The 20,642-nt window shown below is 36.9% G+C and overlaps 2 protein-coding genes across 2 annotated transcripts; both read right to left on the bottom strand.

Moving 5' to 3' along the window:
- Positions 1 to 3,790: 3,790 nt before the first annotated feature.
- epm2a (EPM2A glucan phosphatase, laforin) lies at positions 3,791 to 12,480 on the bottom strand. The gene is made up of 4 exons (XM_056405191.1): positions 12,080 to 12,480; positions 10,963 to 11,137; positions 6,529 to 6,773; positions 3,791 to 5,290 (listed from the first exon to the last, which is right to left on the bottom strand). Exons 1-4 carry the CDS (start codon positions 12,330 to 12,332, stop codon positions 5,007 to 5,009), a joined length of 957 nt encoding a protein of 318 aa, XP_056261166.1. The 5' UTR covers positions 12,333 to 12,480; the 3' UTR covers positions 3,791 to 5,006.
- A 1,173-nt stretch (positions 12,481 to 13,653) lies between these two features.
- Positions 13,654 to 19,051, bottom strand: LOC130160757 (hydroperoxide isomerase ALOXE3-like). The gene is made up of 14 exons (XM_056363454.1): positions 18,994 to 19,051; positions 18,451 to 18,651; positions 18,254 to 18,335; positions 18,024 to 18,146; positions 17,834 to 17,937; positions 17,046 to 17,218; positions 16,472 to 16,615; positions 16,169 to 16,372; positions 15,122 to 15,208; positions 14,788 to 14,954; positions 14,587 to 14,708; positions 14,365 to 14,465; positions 13,963 to 14,130; positions 13,654 to 13,833 (listed from the first exon to the last, which is right to left on the bottom strand). The coding sequence occupies exons 1-14, from the start codon at positions 19,049 to 19,051 to the stop codon at positions 13,654 to 13,656; spliced, it is 1,914 nt and encodes a 637-aa protein (XP_056219429.1).
- Positions 19,052 to 20,642: the final 1,591 nt, after the last annotated feature.

Here is a 20,642-nt window from a genome sequence, read left to right as displayed (position 1 = left end):
GTCAAGAGCAATGTCTTCATTGCTGGATTTTTCTTAGGCACATAGTGAGCCAAGACCATGCAAATGATATAGCTGGACTTGGAATCTATTAAGTAAATTGGCCGAGGGTGCCCAGACGGACGTGATGCATATAAATCATTTGTGGGTCTTTGTATGTGTGACTTGTGGGATTGTCCGTGCAGGTGAAAAAGCTTTACCTCTCTATGATGAATGAATGCCTAGTGCAGAGTGGTCAAGCTAATAGAACTGCATGGAAGATGAATAGTAAGTATTTCAAAGGGCAGAGTTCGTGCTCAAAGCATCATGCATCTCAGAAGACTAAAGGCTTGTTGGGCAATTCACTCTCCAAAGCTTAAATAGACTGGCTGTGTTTAGATAATTATTTCTAATACAGAAAGTAAACAAATAATTTCTTCTTGTGAGTAGTGTGCCTTACTGACTTTGAATAGTTCTGCTCATCCATCTCACAGATATGCAAAATAAAGCAGTAGGACGTTTAATGAGCCTTTGCAAAATGTGGACTGAATGTCTGCTGCTTTGATACCAAACTGTTGGATGAAATGATGCAGTGGCTGAGAATTATTTAGCCATAGAATATAAAATAATTATCTTGGAATGCAGGGTGATATACTCTACTGTACACACTTGACTTGTGTTGTATACTTTCACTTTGGGTGTCATGCATAGTGCATGTGTGTCTTTTTGCTCTCTTCAACAAATAAATCATGTAATACTCCATATATAAATGAATTTAAAGAGATTTTGATTCTAGCAAAGGTTTCAGCCACAAATACAGTTGTATGATGTGGAGAATGTAATATTGCTAAACATGTGAGTTGTGGAGCACCATCTGTTCAGGAGGTAATAGTTTCATTATGTGGGATCCATTTCACAAAAAATCTAAATAAGATGTTCTTGATCATCTTCAATTCAGGGGCAGCTTTACAATGTTGAGATATATTTGCGTAATTCATAGTTCATATGCAACTTTCACAACGACTTTTAAGACCCAGGACTCTGCTTTCTTTATTATATTTAATCAGTATGTGGTCATTCCTTTTGCTATCTGAGTGTTACTATTCCACTGTACGTGATTATGTGTCTGAACCAAACTGAATTTGATTGGCAGTAATGTATAGTAAAGCCAGGAGTCACATGGTGTAGGGTACAACTTGAATAGTTAGGGAAACCAACATACACGTAGTAATCCTACCTGCATGCATTTCACAGCTAATTTTTTGTAATAGTACAAGATTTGTTTAGAAATACATAATAACATTAAGCATTAAGGAGCCAATTTTTTCACGCTGTTGGAGTTTCATATTTTTAATGATGATATGTAGGACTGGGTGATAAAACAATGCATTTCGATCAACTTTTGTCTGCCCAATCACTCTATTAGGCTACAGCAATAGGCTTACATATCTGATTGTGCATGGCCATAAAAAGGGGAAACAGAACACATTGTTGGAACTGTAAAAGGAGATTCAGACATCCACACAAGATGAGGAAATTGCAGTGAATTGATCACTCAACGCTGGTGATTTGGAAATAGTTCGGACATGTAAAGCTGGATAAACAGCAAATGGATATCTGCTGCAAGATATGCAGGCAACTGGTGCTGATGAGACTAGAACCAACCTTTTCCATCATGTGAAACATTCATCCCCCATCCAGCAGAGTATGTGTAAAGCCCAAAGACTGCTAACATGCATAGTACATTTTAGTGAAGTGAGTCAATATTTATATCAGTTATGTGGAACATAAAAGTAAATACATCTCCCAGCATCAGTGCTAATATGTGTAGCATAACAATTTGATCTTTTGTGTGATGTTTTAGTAAAAGCATTGTTGCTGTTTCCTTGTTGAGGCCAAAATGTTACACCAATTTTTATGGCTGTGGCGAGTATCACGCTATTAATTCAAAAATAAATGATAGTTCAGAACCATAGTACATTTATTACAATCCTATACTCATTATACCCTTTGCACTTCAAATTAAAAGGTATCCTGTGGAGTTTTCTTTTAAACAAACAAAAGGTATATTTACATTCACTGTTACTCAACAAAATGTTACTTTTCTAACTTACTTATCTTTGAGCTCTAACAAATATGCTGAATGTTTCCTTCTGCATAAATGGTATGACATGTACAGTATATATTGGTAATTATTTATTTCAATCAATATGAAAAAATATATATATTACTATAATATTTTTGACGCCCAGCCCTAATGATTTGGACACACTTGTTTCCTTGTGATTTTCCAGCAGTGGCAAGACTCAGGTTAATGTGAAAATTAAGTGGATCTGCCTACAGTCTATAGTATCCTGCTGCTTGGGATGCCAGGGCTGTCTGGGGTACTTGCCATCTTTGATACACTAATGGGTATTATTTATACTGCTAACAGTGATGGGATACAATCTTTGCAGTTGGCGAGATTTGCCATTTCAGACATTCTGTTGATGTTGTTTGGCAGTAAATTCTGGGCTCAGCTCTGGTATTTTGTTTTCTTCTTGGATGTTGTCTCTACGCTGTGTCACTGTCACAAACATGTGCCGATTTTAATTCACCGGATGAAACAGACACTGATGTACAGCAGAAAAAATGTCATAGCATATGTGCCTGTTAAAATACATAATCATAATATTAGTTAATATTACGCCCAGCTGCCTGCCTTGCTCCGGCTGTAGGTGTATCCTTAACAGTGCAGGAAGGATGTAAGATTCCTTTTGATTAACATCCCTATCATGAATGGCTCAAATCGTTCAGTTATTATAGGGTTAGGTTTAGTCTATTTTGTGTATCCTGAATATTTGCAACTTGAAAAAGATTCCAATATAGTAAAATATATATATATATATATATATATATATATATATATATATATATATATATATATATATATATATATATATATATATATATATAGTAATCTAGTAGATTATATAGTTTAGTGACTCTCTGTATGCTGGTCATCCCACTATTTTATATACAGGCCATGAATAGTGAGGACTACACTAAAAATGTCTTAAAGTATAATCATCAACTTTGGATATGAATGACGGGACAATAGAGATATTCAGATACTGTCAGAATAATTCTTGATGTTAATCTGTTTTACAAATACATTATCATCACCAAGACCCCCTGATTTACACCTTAAAAGAATTTTATTTATGAAATGTTTGTTTTTTTCAAAACATTTTTTCACCTTGAAGCAGAGAATTTAAAAAATGGTCAGTCTCAGTTGATGGATCCATTAAGGGATAAATAGAAGTTGTACTTCAGAAGCAAATTTAAAGAATAGGTCTGTGATGCTTTAAATCAACAGAATGAATGTCTGTAAAGGGAGAAGCAGAGGGAATAAATACAGATTGATGGCTTGGAGGGACAATGCAAGCTAAAACAATAAGCACAACACATGTACATAGTGTATTCTCAATGCACATTCTGGTTGAAATAGAACTTTAGATGTTTGTGGAAAATCTTTTGCACCATATAAAACGGGTATCTGGTACAGAAGTGACTGTTGCAAATGCACTATAATACCTACTCTAATTTGAATGCAAGGATCTAGGGGAACTGGTGTAGGTGATTGACAGATCCTGGACTACAAATACTTGATAACATCAATCACTGATAACGACCCAGGGGAATAAATGCAACATGTTTACCAATTACATTTGCATTCATTAAGTGACAAATCCCAGCATGGCACATGGTAGGCAGGCACATTTTTTTCAGACCTGTAAACATTCTGCTTCTTAAAACAAGAAAAGTATTCCAATAATTTTATATTCAGTTTTTATTTTTAGCACGTTTAGAAATTCATGATAATTCACTTCCCCTAGCACATATGCATGGCTCAATCCACCAATCCATCCCCAAAGACACCGTCTTAAGGTGCTGTCTTCTGCAGAGACTTACTGAAAGGTAATGACAAGACTTGTGCTTCAGGAGAAGAATCTTCCCTCTTCGCTAATCCACTAACTGTCTCAAATAAGGGACAGGTAACAAAAACACTGTATCTTAAAAACGCAATATATTCTCAACAAGAGTCTAGGCAGAAGTTCAAAACTGACAACAAACAGTATTCCAATAATGTCTTATTATGTATGCATTAAAATGGTCTGGCAGGGATGTTGTTTTTGTTATGTAGGAGATTGGCTGGAATAACATTTGTCGGATAAATAAATAAAGATGAAATGCTATCAAGCTCTTTGAGAGAGATGGGGCGGAGCTGTATTCTTCGATGTCTGGGAGCAGAAAACCTGTCTGACAGAGATGGAGGGGCATTATCATTTTAGGAATTTGTTCCTTTCACAAGGTCTGCCATTTTCATGCAGCATTAAGACTTCTCTCCCAAAAAAAAGGACAATTTTTTACTCTGAAATAGAAAAGGGGATTCTCTTAAATGATATATAATCATGCAATAGCAACAGTGGAAAGAGAAAGAGTTTATATTCCTCCATCCTTAACCTGCTTCCCTTTCAATCCTCCTCTCAATCGTTGCTGTTCAACACATCAGCTGAAAGTTGCCTTCTCAAAATGTCAACTCAATTAATTAATGATTACAAAAAGGGCTAAAAGAAAATGTCTTCCCAAACACCCCTGCAGACATTTACTGAAAACTACTAATAGTGTCCTCGGTTGACTCCAAGTGCATAATTTGTGACTGTGTGTGCAAAATGGCAGAGAGTAATTCCTGAAGTTAAAAGCTAACACACAACAGCAGAATTAATTGCTTGCAACATCTATGCTGGCAGCCAGTAGAACTCTCTCCAGATACTTCAGGATGAACCAGGGGGGTCATTTACATACATGAGATTTAAGTAGAGGTTAATTTTCTTGCTACGGGTTATTTGACTTTGCTGCTTTCACGCTGACTAAATATATTTATGTAGGAATCATTTTAGCTTCCAAAAGTCCATTCCATTGGAGCTTTCCATAATTGTAAATTTCCTCTTGAAATTTGAAGACCACAGTAGAAAGACACTAAACTCTCATGTCTCTGGGTAAGAGATGGATGGTCGCAGTTGTCCAAACTTCTGGATGAAGTCAGCCTGAGCCTGGACTAAAGCCTCCTCATCTATATACACTACTGGCCTCCTGGCTGCAACAAAGTACTGCACCTTCCTCATGCTCCAGCCAAGGATGTACATTAGCAGGCCACACACAGCAGCCGTCGACCTGCCTACTCCAGCGTTACAGTGAACATAGACAGTGTGACCATTCTCCAAAAGACCATGAAGCAAGAATACAGCCTGAGGAAGCATCCTGATACGACCTGTATAAGGAGAGAGAAACACACAATACACTTAAAGGAGAGGGCTGGCGATATTCTATATTTTTTTATCTAAATGAATCTCATGAAAATACATCTCAATACTTTCTGGTTTGCCTAGTCTGTGGCACTCACACCCACTAATTCATACTGTATTTAAGCTTTCTACATTTTTTAAAGGGATAAATAATAAACCAAAACTGGGTATTGTAGTTTTTAAGAAACATTATTAAAACTGAAGTAAATGGTTTGTTTTTGGGGAACTATTTTCTACTGTGGATTAATAAAGGCTTGGTGCTCCAGTAAATATTTACAGAATCAGGAAGGTGTATGTGAGGTTGACTCAGAGTTAAGAAACATGTAACCTAACGCAATAATTTTGCTCATGCTCAATGCATTTTTTATCATTTATAGTCAACAATGGAGGCCTCTTGCACAGATGAATAATCAGACTTTTGATACATATATGATACTTGTTAGTAGGCTTTGTTGATGTTAAGAAAAATAGAATATCACAATACTTATCCTGTAACATACTCTGACCTGTTTGGATTAACTTGGGTATTTACCAGTTTGCATCACCCGTGGAGAAGAAACTTATAATATATAGTACCTTAAATGACTGTTGGCAGTTATTTGCCTAGAGGCATACCCATGCATACTTAAAAAGTACATTTATCACAGTTATTGTGCAGGTTGCTGGACAGAGCAAAATACAATACTGTCAGCAATGAACTGCAAGTATCAAGAGGTGCACATGTAGTAAGATCACTATATACAGTAAATGTTTCCAGGGACTTGCTCAGAAAGTGATCACACTCAAGACTATTTTGATTAATTCTGACTTTTTTTCTTTGCTTAAATTCAATGTAGAAGCAAAAATAACACTTATTTTTTGACTAACACAATGCATGAGATTCTATACTTTATAGATAATTCTTTACACTGGCAATGGTAAAGAATTATGACCCCATGACCTTCATGGTTGGCTATAATTTCATCAATTACAGATCCTTTTGAGGTGTGTTTCTTGCATTCATCTAGCTCTCTTTCTAAAGTGAAAAAACAGCACGGTGAAGCTTGGCATAATGAGTAAGTTTAGAGCTTAAAGCGTGTGCACTGCCAAAGTGTCTTTGAGGAAGACATTGCCTCCATAACAACTCAAAACTGTCGGCTCCATCACTCTGACTCAGTTCAATACTATTGTTATTACTGAATTAATTCCATAAAATTCTTCTTACCCTCCGTGCTCATGTCAGGTGTGGGTATCCACACATACACCAGGCCACAGTCTTTGTACAAATGCATCATGGTTTCTGGGGTCATGGTTTCCTCTGCGTTGCGTCTGCATCCATAGGAGTTGTTCACCACATCCCACTCTGTCTGGAAGTTCATCACTGCAGTAATGCCCAATTCATGTTTCATCTTGATTGTCACATGTTCGACCTGTCGAGGGCAGCTGCCCAGCCAAACACGTGATAGCACCCTGGGGGCATTAAATAGGAATGCATTAATAATTTATGATTAAGTCCTTATTGTATAGTATATTATGCATTTTGAAAATTTGTTGTGAGGTCTAGGCAATGACTGATTAGACACAAAGGAATTTGCAAGATAATGCCAAAGTGAATATTATCAGATTACACAGGATTGGAATGGCTATACCCTTCAAAAGCAAGGTTTAAAAACTTGAGATAATGTAGCACGTTTAAGATGTTTTTTGAAATCTGTATTACAGACAGATAAGAGGCAAGCTTAGTAGGTCACTAAGAAGCAAAAGGTTTCATCTCTCTCTGTTTTTTGCTACCTTCCTCCCTCTCTCCCTCATAGCAATGATGTTTTATCCCTCTAATTTTCCTCCTGAACACTATGGTCTGAGGCTGGCTCCATTTATTGCTCATTAGCATGCATAAAGTCAACAACCAGAGGAGGTGACACATGCAAGGAAGAAAGGACGCTGTTAATCTGTGATGTTCCAGAGTGGCAGTGCAGTGAAAGTCTCTGGTCTTGACTTGCTGTTACCAGATAACCTCTGTTTTTTTGGGGGGTTTCTTTTTACATAAAAATACCTGCAAAATGGCTTTGTTGTTGGTGAATTAACTGTTTTTCCACTGAAAAATTATACACTTATTTTTCTTAGGCTACAATTATACTCCCTTTTGGACATGTACACGAACAGCTGCAGACACTAGGGATGTGTAGTAATATGTTTTTTATTATACTACATTCTAGTCCGCTTAGAAGAGTGCATGCACAGTTGGTGCCCTTGTAGTTGTTGCCATACAGACTGTTGTGGTCCTTGCGGACACAACAAATTGGAGGGTACACCTGATAACAAAATTTACGTCACATGGACCCTAGGGGACCCTCGCAGACCCACGCATACTCGCGGATGTGGAAAATATAACACTAGCTTTACTTTCAATATCAGTCTCTGTCAAGATAAAAATTCGAATTATTTTGATGTCAAACAAAATGTTTTCTTATTATCTCTCTTTTAGTACAGTAAAATGGAAATATGAGAAATGTTGATGCTAGTTGATGGTTTTGTTGTTTTACATTGTCTTTTCATACACTGCATAATTAACTAAATAATGCAGGATTATATGTTAATTTTTGAAAAGGATATCTTTTTTGTCTTTAGTGTTTAGTTGTCCCAAGTTGATTTAAAAACTTTACTTATGACTGAAAAACAAACATCTCAACATGTTGAAATACCCCACTTGCTCAACGATAAGAAAAACTCATTACAAAAATGGCTGTATTACCCTTAGGCCTCTTTTACTCTGTATATGAGCACAAGAGACGAGGCAGCGGCTAAAAGTACGTTAAAGTCTCTTTTTCATGTAGTGATTTACTACAGAGGTGAGTGTGAATCATACTTGGGGCTACACGGACGCAAGGTCTGAGAGACTAATTTAAAAAGCTATTAATAGGCATGATACAAGGGCACAGTGCCTCCTACTGAACATAGGTCCTTGACATAAGCCTTGTAAGGTCTTTGGACACAAATTAAAACCTGATGGCACCAGCCAAGCCTCCTCATTCTTATGCAAGTTATATACTTACTGCTTTCGGGGTCTGTGGTAAATTATTGCCATTCCTGGTATACCATGGCACTGTGTATATGCCTTACAAAAGGAAGGCATGCATGGATAGGTTGGTGCATGATGGATGTTGTGTGTGGTTATTTGCTAACCTCTTTTTAGGCCCAATATATAGATTTCATTCAAACATGAACATGCATCCTCCAAACCATCACTTTTTTCTTGCATCTAACCCCAGAAATTTAGCAAATTACATTTACCCCTTTAAGCCTGTCTTTCACTATTGCTCATGCTTTAACATTGCTTGAACTTCAAAATCCTAAAAGTTATGTCAGAGATGTGTGATTATGGTCTGAGAGGCAGGTATTTCAGAGGGTAGTGCAATGGTCAGTAAAACCATAAAACACGGTGGTGGACTGTTTATTTAACCCATTGGATGACTGACCAAAGACAAACATTCATCCTCTGGGCACCATGGTTATCTGTACCAGATATCACAACAATCCACTCGATAGTTGTTGATGCATTTCACTAAAACCCACAAATGTCATTCTCATGGTGGCTCACTGGGAAAAGTCAGGGCATCACCAAAGTCAGTTGGAGTTGTCCTCTGGGCACCATGAATGTCTGTGCAAAATTTGATAATTATCCAAGTTACAGTTGAGATATTTCAGTCTGGACCAAAATGATGGACTGACTGAGGTGACTGCTCAACAGACATTGGGATTTCTAGAGCTATACTGCGAATGTGCTAAAGAGTGTAGCAAATGATTCAGAAATGGGCAAGGAGTGTTGGATTTCCTAAATGTACATTGCGGGGAACATTTATAATAATGAAACAACAGAGTATCTGTTAAGGATCCCACTGTAAATTATGCGATAAAAGTTTAGCTCTATTTTGACCGGAGTACAGAGTGAATGATTTAGGAAATGATTGATTTATGCAACGATTAGACCTTGAAGATGTAAATGACTGAATTTAGCCAAAGTCATTGCCAGTCTCACTTTCTAATATACTTATGAATAGGAAAGAAAATAAAAAAATAAATGTATATATATTAAGGAGTAGGTCTACCATAAGACTTTTTTCTTTGACACAGAGTAACTATCAATCACTTATGCAAAATGAGCCAGTTACTGTATGAGCTGCCTTGAAAATAAAAATGAACGACCTTTCCTTTCAACTGAGATCACTAACAAAGTTGAGTAGGTAATAATACAACTGCTAGTGGTCTACTTTTTTAAAGAACAATCATTGTCAAAGTGACAGACAGCGATTATAACTAAATGGTTGAGAACAAGGTTAAAAAACAAAGGAGTGATAAGGCATAACAGGGTGACTGAGGCTTTGTCTGTGCTGCAGTTTTCATAAAAAAAACCCGCCAGTACAACATGACTCCCCTGCCCTTTTTACAGGTCACTGAAGTACAGCAGGAGCATTTTTTCTGATGGAATTGAATATAAGGACAAAGTAGAATTTAAGCTTACACTGAGAACATACTGTAGATTAATGTACAAGCCTTATGAAAGAAGATCGGTTGTGTTTGAAAACTGAAAGAAAAATAAGAAAAGAGGAGCTGATTTGATCCTGGCCCCAGGGAACTTAATGATTTTGTTTTTTATTAATTTTTAGTATCATTAAATTTGGTACACATCAGATTTCATATCACAAAGGCAGAAAACTTCTAACAAAAATCGCATTTTATTGGATCTCTGTATTTACTACAGGCTACGAGATGGGTACTTTGTTTGTTTGCTAGTTTAGGGCTTTTTTTCAGTGTAAATTGCAGATGTAAGATAAAGAATATATAAATGTCCAAATAACTGAAAATCACAACAGAAAATTCAGTATTTTGGAATATCTATTAAATACTTGTTTTCCTACTTGATGAGTGTTAGTTGAGAAGATATATACCATACTTGTGTCTGTACAGTAAATATGAAACTTCCTTCAATAGCTAGTTAGCTTAGCTTAGCAGAAAGGCACAGGGGTATCCCAACTAGCCTGGCTCTGTCCAAGGGTAAACCTCACTAATCGACAAGTTCTATCTTGTCTGTTTACACAACACTAGGCCAAAGTGTAAAAATGACAAATTGGGGTTTTATGGGGTGTCATGTGCCAGACTATTTCTTGGCTTGGCACAGTCACCTAATGGCACTTCATTGATCATAAATGTTCAGGTAAAAGAATGGGATGAAGTACAGAGACTGCAAAGGATTGTAAGGGGTGTCATGTTTCAATGATCCAGGTGATGGGCTGTGAAAACAATAAAAATATATTATCAAAAATATCAGTATTCCTGTTTGTTTTCTCTGTCTTAATACTATGTTGACCTACCCAACAACAATGATGACGGTAGCAACAACATCAATAAAAAAACACCCAGAGGCTCTATGCTGGCATGCATCTTGCTTAAGTAAACCTCAGCAGTTTCATGTTGCAGGATTCCCGTATAATGCCAGCCATGCTGCCTACCTTTAACAGTAAGTTACAATAAGTCAGGCTGCCAAATTACTAACTATGAAAATCTTTTAGCTGGAACTGTGACATGTTTTACTCTTCATGAAATTTAGACACTCTTAGCATCCCCATCCAACATTATGCAAAGAATGCTTTTATTGTATTACCTGGAAAAATGTATGGCCTTCTGACCAGCCACACCAAAGTAAAAGTTGGTGGTATGTTTCATCTCATCTGTGTGTCCTGTTTCCTCTATCCAGTGACCAATCGGGTGACAGTACACTCCATCCACCATGTTCTTCTCATCGTATGTACACCACCTGTCATGGCTTGAACCGCTACCTGGAGAGAAAGAGGACAACCTTTTAGCAAGTTAGTGACCAATTACTCAATTATTTAGGACAGAGTAATCATAAAGATGTTTTTTAAAGATGTCTCTCCTAAACACAGTTAGAGGCTGCCTATATATTTTTTTGAGGGACAAAATAAAACAGGAAAACAACTGCTTAAGCATCAGATAGGAGAGTAGAGGCAAGGAGAGGAGGGTAGCAAAGTGCATTTACTTTTGAAGTATTTGTAATTTTCCTGATATTTTCCATTTTCTTCTACATAATGCTTTCAGAGGGAAATATTTTTATTCCACTACATTCATCTGGCAGGGACAGTAACTAGTTACTCAACTAGTTACTTTGCATATTTTAAATAAATAGCAAATACATAAAAAATGCTGCATATTTATAAACAACCCAGCTATATATAAAGTAGTAAAACTAACTCCACCTCAAAGTGCTGCTGAGATGTTAAAGAATCAATACGAATAATCCAGTAATCTTATTTAAATAATAATATAGCACTCTATTATGATAATAGAACAATCTAAAAATCCTTCTACTGATATTTATAACATACTTTTGTATAATTTTGAGCGCAGGACTTGTGTGTGTGTGTGTGTGTAATATAATATGCAATATTATCACATATTATATAATGTGTAATGTAGTATTTTTACACTATGGAATTGCAACTTTTACATCACTGATATAAGCAGACTGATGTAACTACAGGTGCAGAGGAATCAGCCAGTGATCATGTTGGTAAATGCTAAGTGTCACTTTACCGCCATCATGTGGCGGTAAGGATACATTACGCAATATGAACCAAACATGGCGGAGTTGTTTTCGTCTTTTGCCCCTTTACCTTCGTTGGGAATTACATTAAATCAGTTTGACATTTTTATAAGCAACGTCCTTGTGTACGCGGCAACATCTGCTGCACAATATATACCTTCCCAGATATAAGTGCCTGTGCCTCTGACTCTTTTGATGAACTTGAACCACAGTGTCTCTTTAAACGGCTCTGACAGCTTCACGTCGCCGATCCACAGACTCGGTTCATGTGGTGACAGAAGCTTGTGAGAGGCTGTCATCTGAACCGCTCCGCTCGGGTCCCAGTGGCCCATTTCCGTACGCGACCCCAAAACAAAGACCTCTACATCGTAAGACTCCGGAGTGAGAATGACACCGAATCTGAATAACATCGTTGCAGCCTTGACTAGATGTCCTCAGTCGTTCAGCATGGCAGGCTTGGGCTATTGTAGCTTATATTATAGCGCGTGGTACTGTGTGGCCGATGCACTGTGTAGTGTAGTCTAAAAATAATCGGGTCTTGTTTTGACCGGTGTAGTTTGCAGCAAAGACGGGGAGGAAAGAATGAGGTCCCACTCTGTCACAATTAAAGGTCCATATCCAAGAAAACTGCAACAAACGTCAGTACACCCTAACTTAACGACATTCCATTTTGAGTGTATTTATTACATAAAACATATATGTTTATTTATTTATTTTTTAATGTCTGCCTTTTTTATGATGGGTATGGATGATACCAGTCTTGCACAAATCTGTGGAGAGGTGTTCTCCCATTCTACAAAGATGATTCTTCTCAACTGCATTTTTCCGGAGGGGTTTTGTTGCTCTACCTAATCAAGAGGTGTTCTTCTGGTCCGCAGCAAAAATAATTTAGTGATGAATCAACTTCAGATCCAGTCTTCATCATAAAGAGCAGTAAGGCATTAGTTTACTTTGGTTGTCATCAGCATTATAGAATTGGCTGAGGCTAAATTAATGGTATAATAAAGGGACTGTGCACACAATTCACTAACACTGGGTTTAGTGTTTAGTAAAGTAAACAGAGGTTAAAGTCCTAAAATTTTGTTAATGTTGTAAGACTGAAGGGACGTTGCAGAACTGAACAACCAAAACCTTTACTGGATTTTAGGTAACAAATTCATGCATTTCCAATAAACAGATATATATACTCCTCAAGCTTGAACTTCACTTTTAGATATGAAAACTGTCTGTTGTGTGTGTGTGTGTGTGTGTGTGTGTGTGTGTGTGTGTGTGTGTGTGTGTGTGTGTGTGTGTGTGTGTGTGTGTGTTTGTTACAACTTTAGTTACAACTTTTCTGAGCCAGTGTAGAACTCACTGTAGCTCTACTTCCAGAATTACGAATATGTAAAAATTAATGTTATGCACTTAGAAGTCTGAAGCAACAAAATCAATGGCAGAAGAGCACACCAATGCAGAAAACCTTCAAATTAAAATTATTCACCAAATAGAAGCTGTTACTTCCTCTACTTGCTCGCTTCTCAACATACAGTAGGTCCATATACCATAGGCACACTCATCATGACTAAATTATTGTCTCCTTGTCCCAGCATGCAACACTTCACTGTCTCTAACACCTCACCTATTGTATATACAGTTAAGTTCAAATCATAACACACCTCCCAGCATGCAAGACAGGTGTTGAGAAATGTACGTATACAATCAGCTAATACAGTATGACTCCCTCAGACTTTCTTAAATAGTTATACTGTTCTCTATCTCAGTAGGGTTCAGATATGTGTAGGGCACTTTAAGCTCAGAGTTCCTTGATGTAATTTCTTCACTGAGGCAGGACAACTCTGCTTGAAAATCCTTGATCATCTGCTTAGGAGCAGGCTCATCGAATCGTTCTTCAGGGTATGCACCCAAGGGAACCTGCCAAAATGAAATATACAACAAGGGTCTCAGACATATAGATTGACATAGTGTTTTGTGGTAAAGGCCACAAGGATAGGCCATAATAATCTACTGTATTTTCTAAGTGTTCATAAAAAACAAACTTACAACATCAGTGTATTTTTCTGACAGCACCCAAGCCATTGCTGCAAAGCTGACAGTCTCTCCAACATTTGGAAGGGTCTCCAAAATTGTCTCCATGCTTGACTGCCCCTTAGTGGTCAGAGGATGTTTGTGCAGCAGGAGTGAGCCATTGGGCACCCAGTGGTAGTCAAACTAGATTATGAAAGAAGCCTTTTAATTTATATTTATATGCTATTTTTTTTCATATGTTGATGTTGTGGAAACTTTAATGGAAAACAGATTTAATCAATTGAATCTAATATTAAACAACACAGAAAAATAGATGTTATTAAAAGACTAATTGTATTGAATGAGAAACGTTCCATATATGGAAAATTTGATCAAACAGCACTACATATTCCATTTTCCTATTTACTCCTGCCTCACCTGTCCACTATTGACCGCAGCATGCTGAGCCATCACTGTGAAGATCACCACTGTGATGAATCTGATCACTTCCTTTACAGTATTGAAGCATGCTGGAAACCCTGTTGGCAGCACCATCATTTTCAGTTAATATTTGGCATTTGCTACCTGTGTGGAAAACTTCATTATGCTAGAGGCCAATTTATATTCAGGTTGTGTTAACAACAAATTGAGCAGGCTTGCCTGAGGCTTTGTTTCCTAAGAAGGCATGGATGAATATCTCACTGATCCATTCCTGCAGCTCAGTGTCTTTATGGACCGCTTTGTCTGAGGGATAATAGTACCCCACTGTTGCCTTCACAAACCTGGTAAACACAAACAATTTGATTTTTAATTGTATATATTTACATTTGCATAATATTTATTACCTAAATTAAAAATTACCTGTTGATGATGTTCCACAGCTTCAGTCCATCATCTCTGTAGTAGAAGTTGGGGATTGACATCAGTCCTCGTGCAGTGATGTTCTCTGGCAGACAGAGGGAGCTGTAGGTAGTTTCAGAGAGAGCCCTTCTCATGAGCTCTGTCAGCCCCTCAGATCCAAGTGAACTCTGATAATCAATTATATGGAAATATTTATTATCAGAAAAGTTTCTTTAAGTAGAAAAAAGTCTGCATTGTGAAAAAAAATCAAAGACTGAAACTTGATGAAAATTCTGCAGTGGTTCAGAATAATTGGAATTGTGGGAATATTCAAAAAGGGATGTTGTAGCCTTACCATTTTTAAAATCCCATCAGTTCCAAAAATAGATTCACGGCCAGCCATATTTATGTTGAAAGTGTACCGGAAATGTGGGATCAACAGCTGTACAGAAAGACGGAAGGATATTAAAAATCAGATACTTACACATCGCACATCCTGACTGTGATGATCATTTAAAGAAGCCAGTAACGTCAGTCTACATCAACAATGTCTGCATATTTGAAACATCCCACATGCCCTGTTTCCAAAAGGAAAACATGTATGAATATATACATATATATATGTGCATATACTGTACATATACTGTATATATGTAATATATATATAATATATATAAAAGTAATAACAATATCCATCACACATCAAGCAAAGGGGAATCAACAAGCTAGGCTTTGAGAGAAGGGCTAAAAATAATTCATTGAAAACGTATCCTCCCTAATGGCATGTATGAATTACAAGTGTGGGAATGAGATAAAAAAAAATACCATAGAGAATGCACTGAAGCTCAGAAAGCATAAAGTCATAAAGAGGTGGAGTCTGGTGCTGGGTTTCCACTCAGCATGTACACATACCTGTGTACATGTTCCAACAGGGAACAGCCAAATAATCTTGGCATCTGGTTTGTTCATAAATCCAACTTGAGCAGCGCTTCACAAAAGTTGTGCAGTCTTTTTTTTTTTTTCATTTTCTCATGCCTCAACTATTGGGGTAGAAAAGTGTTCTATAAAGATTTATTATTTTATTACAACACTTATAATTGGTTGTTCCTAATCTTTATTTACGTATTTACAAATTGTGTACAGTTCAATGTAATACATTTCTCTAAGATTGACATGTTAAAATGTAAAATTTTAAAATCAATTACCATGTATTATAAGTTAAGATCTAAGGTAATTGAGTGTCCTGGGGGTCTGGAGGTTTACGGTGCTCTCAATCGCACCATCAGTGGTATTGTATTTTGTGTCTCCTCTCTACTATCAACTCAAAAAACACAATTAGATCATCAGTTTAGAAAAAGAGGCGCCAGCTCTATGATAACTACACAGCAGAGTGTAGTTATACCTTGTAGAGGGGATGAATCACAGGGAAGCAGCGAAGAGTGGCCATATTATAGACCTCTGCCAGAAAATGAGTTTTCATGAGGTGATGGACAGCTTCATGATCCACGACATCTGCATTTTTGATGAACATCTTGGCTAGCAGCCAGTCTGTCTCTGAGTCACTGGGCAGAAAGATGGGATTATCCTCAGAGGGCTGTTGATGCAGCTGGAATGTGATATAAAACACATTTAATTGTTATACAGTATGTTAAAGTAGTGTGACAAGACCTCTGAAAACTTCTGATTCAGTGTATCAGTGAAATACCTGTATTGCAATTGGCATCAGTTTGTCTTCCGGGTTCAGATAGAACAGACAGAGACCAGCGCTCACATGCAGAGGTTCACCATTGTAGTCTCTAGAAGGTATTCCATCCATCTTCTTTTGGTCATAGAGGAATATCTTGCCGTCCTGTATGTGGAGGAAAGACAGAAGAAAGAAATGTTTAGGCATCAAGAGGTAGCACATGTGTTTGTAATAAATCAAGAGAATATGATTCAGGGATCCACTGTGATATAAGTACAGGCTTTAAATGTACAAATCTACTCCTGAAGTAAATATTATCAGCCATTTAACCTCCTAAGACCCGAACTCTTGCATGGCGTGCATTTTTAATTTCTCTTTGCTATTTAGGCTGATTGGGACCTGAGAAAAATTATGTCCACATATGAGGACATTAGTTTTGCATTTCTATTACTGAGTGGCAGTATAATATCCTCATATGTGGTCACCAGGCCCTTGTTGAGAAAAAGTTAGTATTGTGGTCTAGAGAACCCAAAATGTGAGGTCCACATATGTGGACGCCAGGTCCTAGGAGGTTAAAGCCACTCTCCTTTCATACCTCCATTACTTCCTGCAGAGAGCTATCCTCTTCCAGAAACAGCTTCACCATCTCGTCTGTGACTGGAAAGTTTGGGGGAAGCTCTGAGCATTTCTTGATCATATTGGGGTTGATTCCGTTCAGAAACTGGTATCCATAAAAGTCGTCTTCCATCCAGTGCTCTGTAACATACTCTGGAAGAAAAGCAATTGGCAACTATGATAAAATGTCTAAAATGTTTTTCATTGTTCAGGTTTGAAATATAACATGATGATCATGGTCATTTAACTACAAACAAGATTGTTGGTTCAACATTGTTATCTTATTTTAATAAATTACATTGTGCTATGTTGACATTTGAGATGGAATGCAGTCAAAACCTTCACAAATGATCTAGAAAAGGTGCTTGCAGGGCAGGGCTTTTGGATTTGCAATAGTTTTTTTTTAATCGTTAAATCTTTTTTTAACAAAACATTTGAAGTCTGTAAACATTTCCATGCACAATCATAATTCTAATAAATAAATTCAACAAATATTTATCAGATATTATTTATCAGGTTTAGATAATCAAACAATGGGAAATTCATTCAAGAGATGAAAAAGAAGTTGAAAATAATTCAAAACTCAAAACTATTTTCCCAGGACAGATTATGTGGTTTTCCCCTAATAAAAAATAATGATATATTCAGAAGAGATTACAGATGTCTTAGTGCAGAGAAAAAAATGTGACCTGTTACTATGACACTATGACAGTGACATTGCAGTGTTGTATTAAGCAGCAGAACTGGAAAACTGGAAATCAAATGTACCTGACATTGTTGTCTTCTTGTACCAAAAGATTTTTTTCATGTCTTCAATGCTTTCCCATTTTTCCACAGATCCGATCAGACCCTTAAGCTTGAGTTCAACACCACTGAAAAAGGGGAAAACAAAGAAAGAATATTATATGATTATATTGGAACCTGATTGTGTCAATCATAAATAATTATTTAGACTCACATTATCCTCTTTGTGTTAAGTGTTTCGCTCGATTTGGACTTAGAGAAACGGATTTCATCTGGGAGCTCAGACACATTATTGAAACTGTTGATGTGGGGTAGTCCTTCAGCCATGATCTTCCATCTGTAAAAACAAACAAACAAAGTTACAGAAAACACAGTGAAATATCTCCAGATGAGTCTCTGAGACCTTAAGTGCAGCTCTGGGTACATACTGTACTGCAGACTTACTGGTACAAGCTCTTTTTAAGTATCAGCTCTTTTTTCCGGTGGTCAGTCAACAGGGGATGGTCCTCCTCAAAGACCTTCATGGCTGAGAGGTGAAAAGAACATTACAGCTTTCAAATAAAATTGTGTTAAAAGAAATAATATCAAAAATATTAATTTGAATTATCTATCATAAATTATTTGGAGAATTTGAAGCAGACCTCTCCCTCCTCTCAGCTCCACCAGTTCTCCCCTGGAGATCCATCTGTAACAGGGGAAGAGAATGACATCTCCTTCTGGAGTCGTCACCACTATTTTGGAGCAGTACCACTCATCCTCTGAGAGAACCAAATAGGGATCTTTCTCCACCTTGACCAGCAGAAGTTTCCCCAGGGATGAACAGGTTTTTATGGTGTAGGTTCCTGTCTGGAAGTTAGGGTTAATACAAGTGGTAAAATTAAACAGCATACAAATTCAGAAATATAACATAGTACAGTTCAACATGTACTGTATATTACTTAGTAGTATATACTGTAGACATTTAACTCAAACTATATTAATGTAAATTTTTAATATAATAATAGAAAATGTAAATTCCTGTATGTGCATTCTAGTATACATAGTGATTGACAAACGTGACAGCTCAGTGAAGGGAGCAATGTTGAGGGAGATTACAGCAATTACCTGGATGAAAACAAGCAAAACAATGATTTAGAAGTTTCACACACTGATTTCAACCTGCCAACCAGCTGGCTAAGGCTCACGGTGAGACATGTTGGAGGAGGAGGGGTAAGAGGAGGGGGATCGGCAAACTTGTATCATTGTTATGTAGAGGTAAAGATTCACCTGATGCAATGCTGTCACTAAAACCTTTATTTCTCAGCCTCTGAAGGAGATAGAAATGTGAAATAAAAACCAGTTGAGATCTTAAACCTTAGGCCTTTGATCTTCATGATGAAAGAAATATCCATAAATGTTAGGAGTAAAGAGTTGAACTGAACTGAGGATGTTAACAAATGTGCTTGATTTTTCTAGCCATAGCCAGATTTATAATAGAAGTCAGATGTTTAAGCTCTCAAATGGATTTTATTTCATGTTTCTATCTAACATCAAGTTTATAAGAAAACCGTCAGGTTTTAGGAGATTGTTTTCAAACAATGCTGAGGTTTTAAAACGCTATTTGGAGGACACCTTAGGTCTTAATGGGTTAAGACAAGCTTCAACCAATCAAGAAGTCAGAACAGGATAGTAATGAATGGATGAATGACAGTTTCCAGATAAGCATGTTGAAGTGAAACCATGCGTGGTGCTTTGCAGGATGATTCTTCACGCCACTCTGACTCTGCAGGTCAGCTGACAGATTTTGAGTAGGATGTAATCATGCATATTGTACCCAGAGTACAGAAAAACTCAAACACAAACATGACTACATTAACTGCACTTCAAAGATTTCTATGAGCATTTTACGTGTATGTAGTGAACAGTACAATTTCCTTTATCATTAGGATTTTTCTGAAAGGCTTCAGAATGTGATACATAATAAACTGAATATTTAGCCTTTATATAAGTAGACCATCCTCATAACTGGGCAAAACAGAACAAGTTGAAAGATTTGTTTTTATTGGCAACATCCTTACCCAGCCTTAGGGAATCAATTGTACATTGAAATTTCTTATTTCTTGTAAATGAAGTACAAGTTCCTAATCTTATTCTGGTCTACAAGAATATCACAAAGTAAATATTATCCCAGAAATTCAGATTAAAATATTCTTTGATTGCAAGTGACTATGAACATATCAACATTGCAAATAAAAAGGTTCCAGCCAAACCAACAAAAACTTTGAAGAACTCTACCACTTCATGTTCATATAAATGCACAAAGAAAATAACCCCAGCTGAAAGCTTTGCACAGGCTTTGCACAGTTGGAACAAGACAGGACATATAACTACATAACTGTGACTACAAACTGTGGGACAAAAGAAAGACAAACCTGTGATTAACCACGAAGAAAGCATACCTACTCATTTAAGTTCTATCTCAACATAGAGGCTAAAAAAGTGAGGGAGTACATGAAGAAAAATTAGATGACATGCATGTCAAAACCAGATGCAAGGAATTCTATTCCTGTCGTTAAGTCAAATTACTGTTGTGCTAGAACATAAAGTACCTTGAGTCAACACTCATTTTTTAAGGATGTATGATCTCTACAGACTCAAATGCAGTGATGCAGTGCAATTACACCTGTGAAAGGATCTTATTATCAATTCATATTTAGCACAGAGGTCAACCGAAGCTTTCGTGCCCATAAAAAGATCGGTGTGACCAGTGTGAAGCATATGCTTTAAACCAAACTTGGTGAGCCAAAGTAATGAAAACAACCAAACAAAGAATATGGCTGACAACTATGTGTCA

The sequence above is a fragment of the Seriola aureovittata genome, chromosome 19 (genome assembly GCF_021018895.1).
Source record: "Seriola aureovittata isolate HTS-2021-v1 ecotype China chromosome 19, ASM2101889v1, whole genome shotgun sequence".
Classification (NCBI taxonomy): domain Eukaryota; kingdom Metazoa; phylum Chordata; class Actinopteri; order Carangiformes; family Carangidae; genus Seriola; species Seriola aureovittata.
This window is presented reverse-complemented; position numbering and strand designations above follow the sequence as displayed.

Coding starts and splice junctions, on each gene's coding strand:
- LOC130160757 (XM_056363454.1), bottom strand. CDS start 19,051: ATGATACAAGTTTGCCGATCCCCCTCCTCTTACCCCTCCTCCTCCAAC. Junction 14,466..14,586: donor CTTAGGAAACAAAGCCTCAG/GCAAGCCTGCTC, acceptor TGCTGCCAACAG/GGTTTCCAGCATGCTTCAAT. Junction 14,131..14,364: donor CTGCGGTCAATAGTGGACAG/GTGAGGCAGGAG, acceptor TTCATAATCTAG/TTTGACTACCACTGGGTGCC.
- epm2a (XM_056405191.1), bottom strand. CDS start 12,332: ATGTTATTCAGATTCGGTGTCATTCTCACTCCGGAGTCTTACGATGTA. Junction 6,774..10,962: donor AAGGCCATACATTTTTCCAG/GTAATACAATAA, acceptor TAATGCCCCCAG/GGTGCTATCACGTGTTTGGC. Junction 5,291..6,528: donor ACCTGACATGAGCACGGAGG/GTAAGAAGAATT, acceptor CTCCTTATACAG/GTCGTATCAGGATGCTTCCT.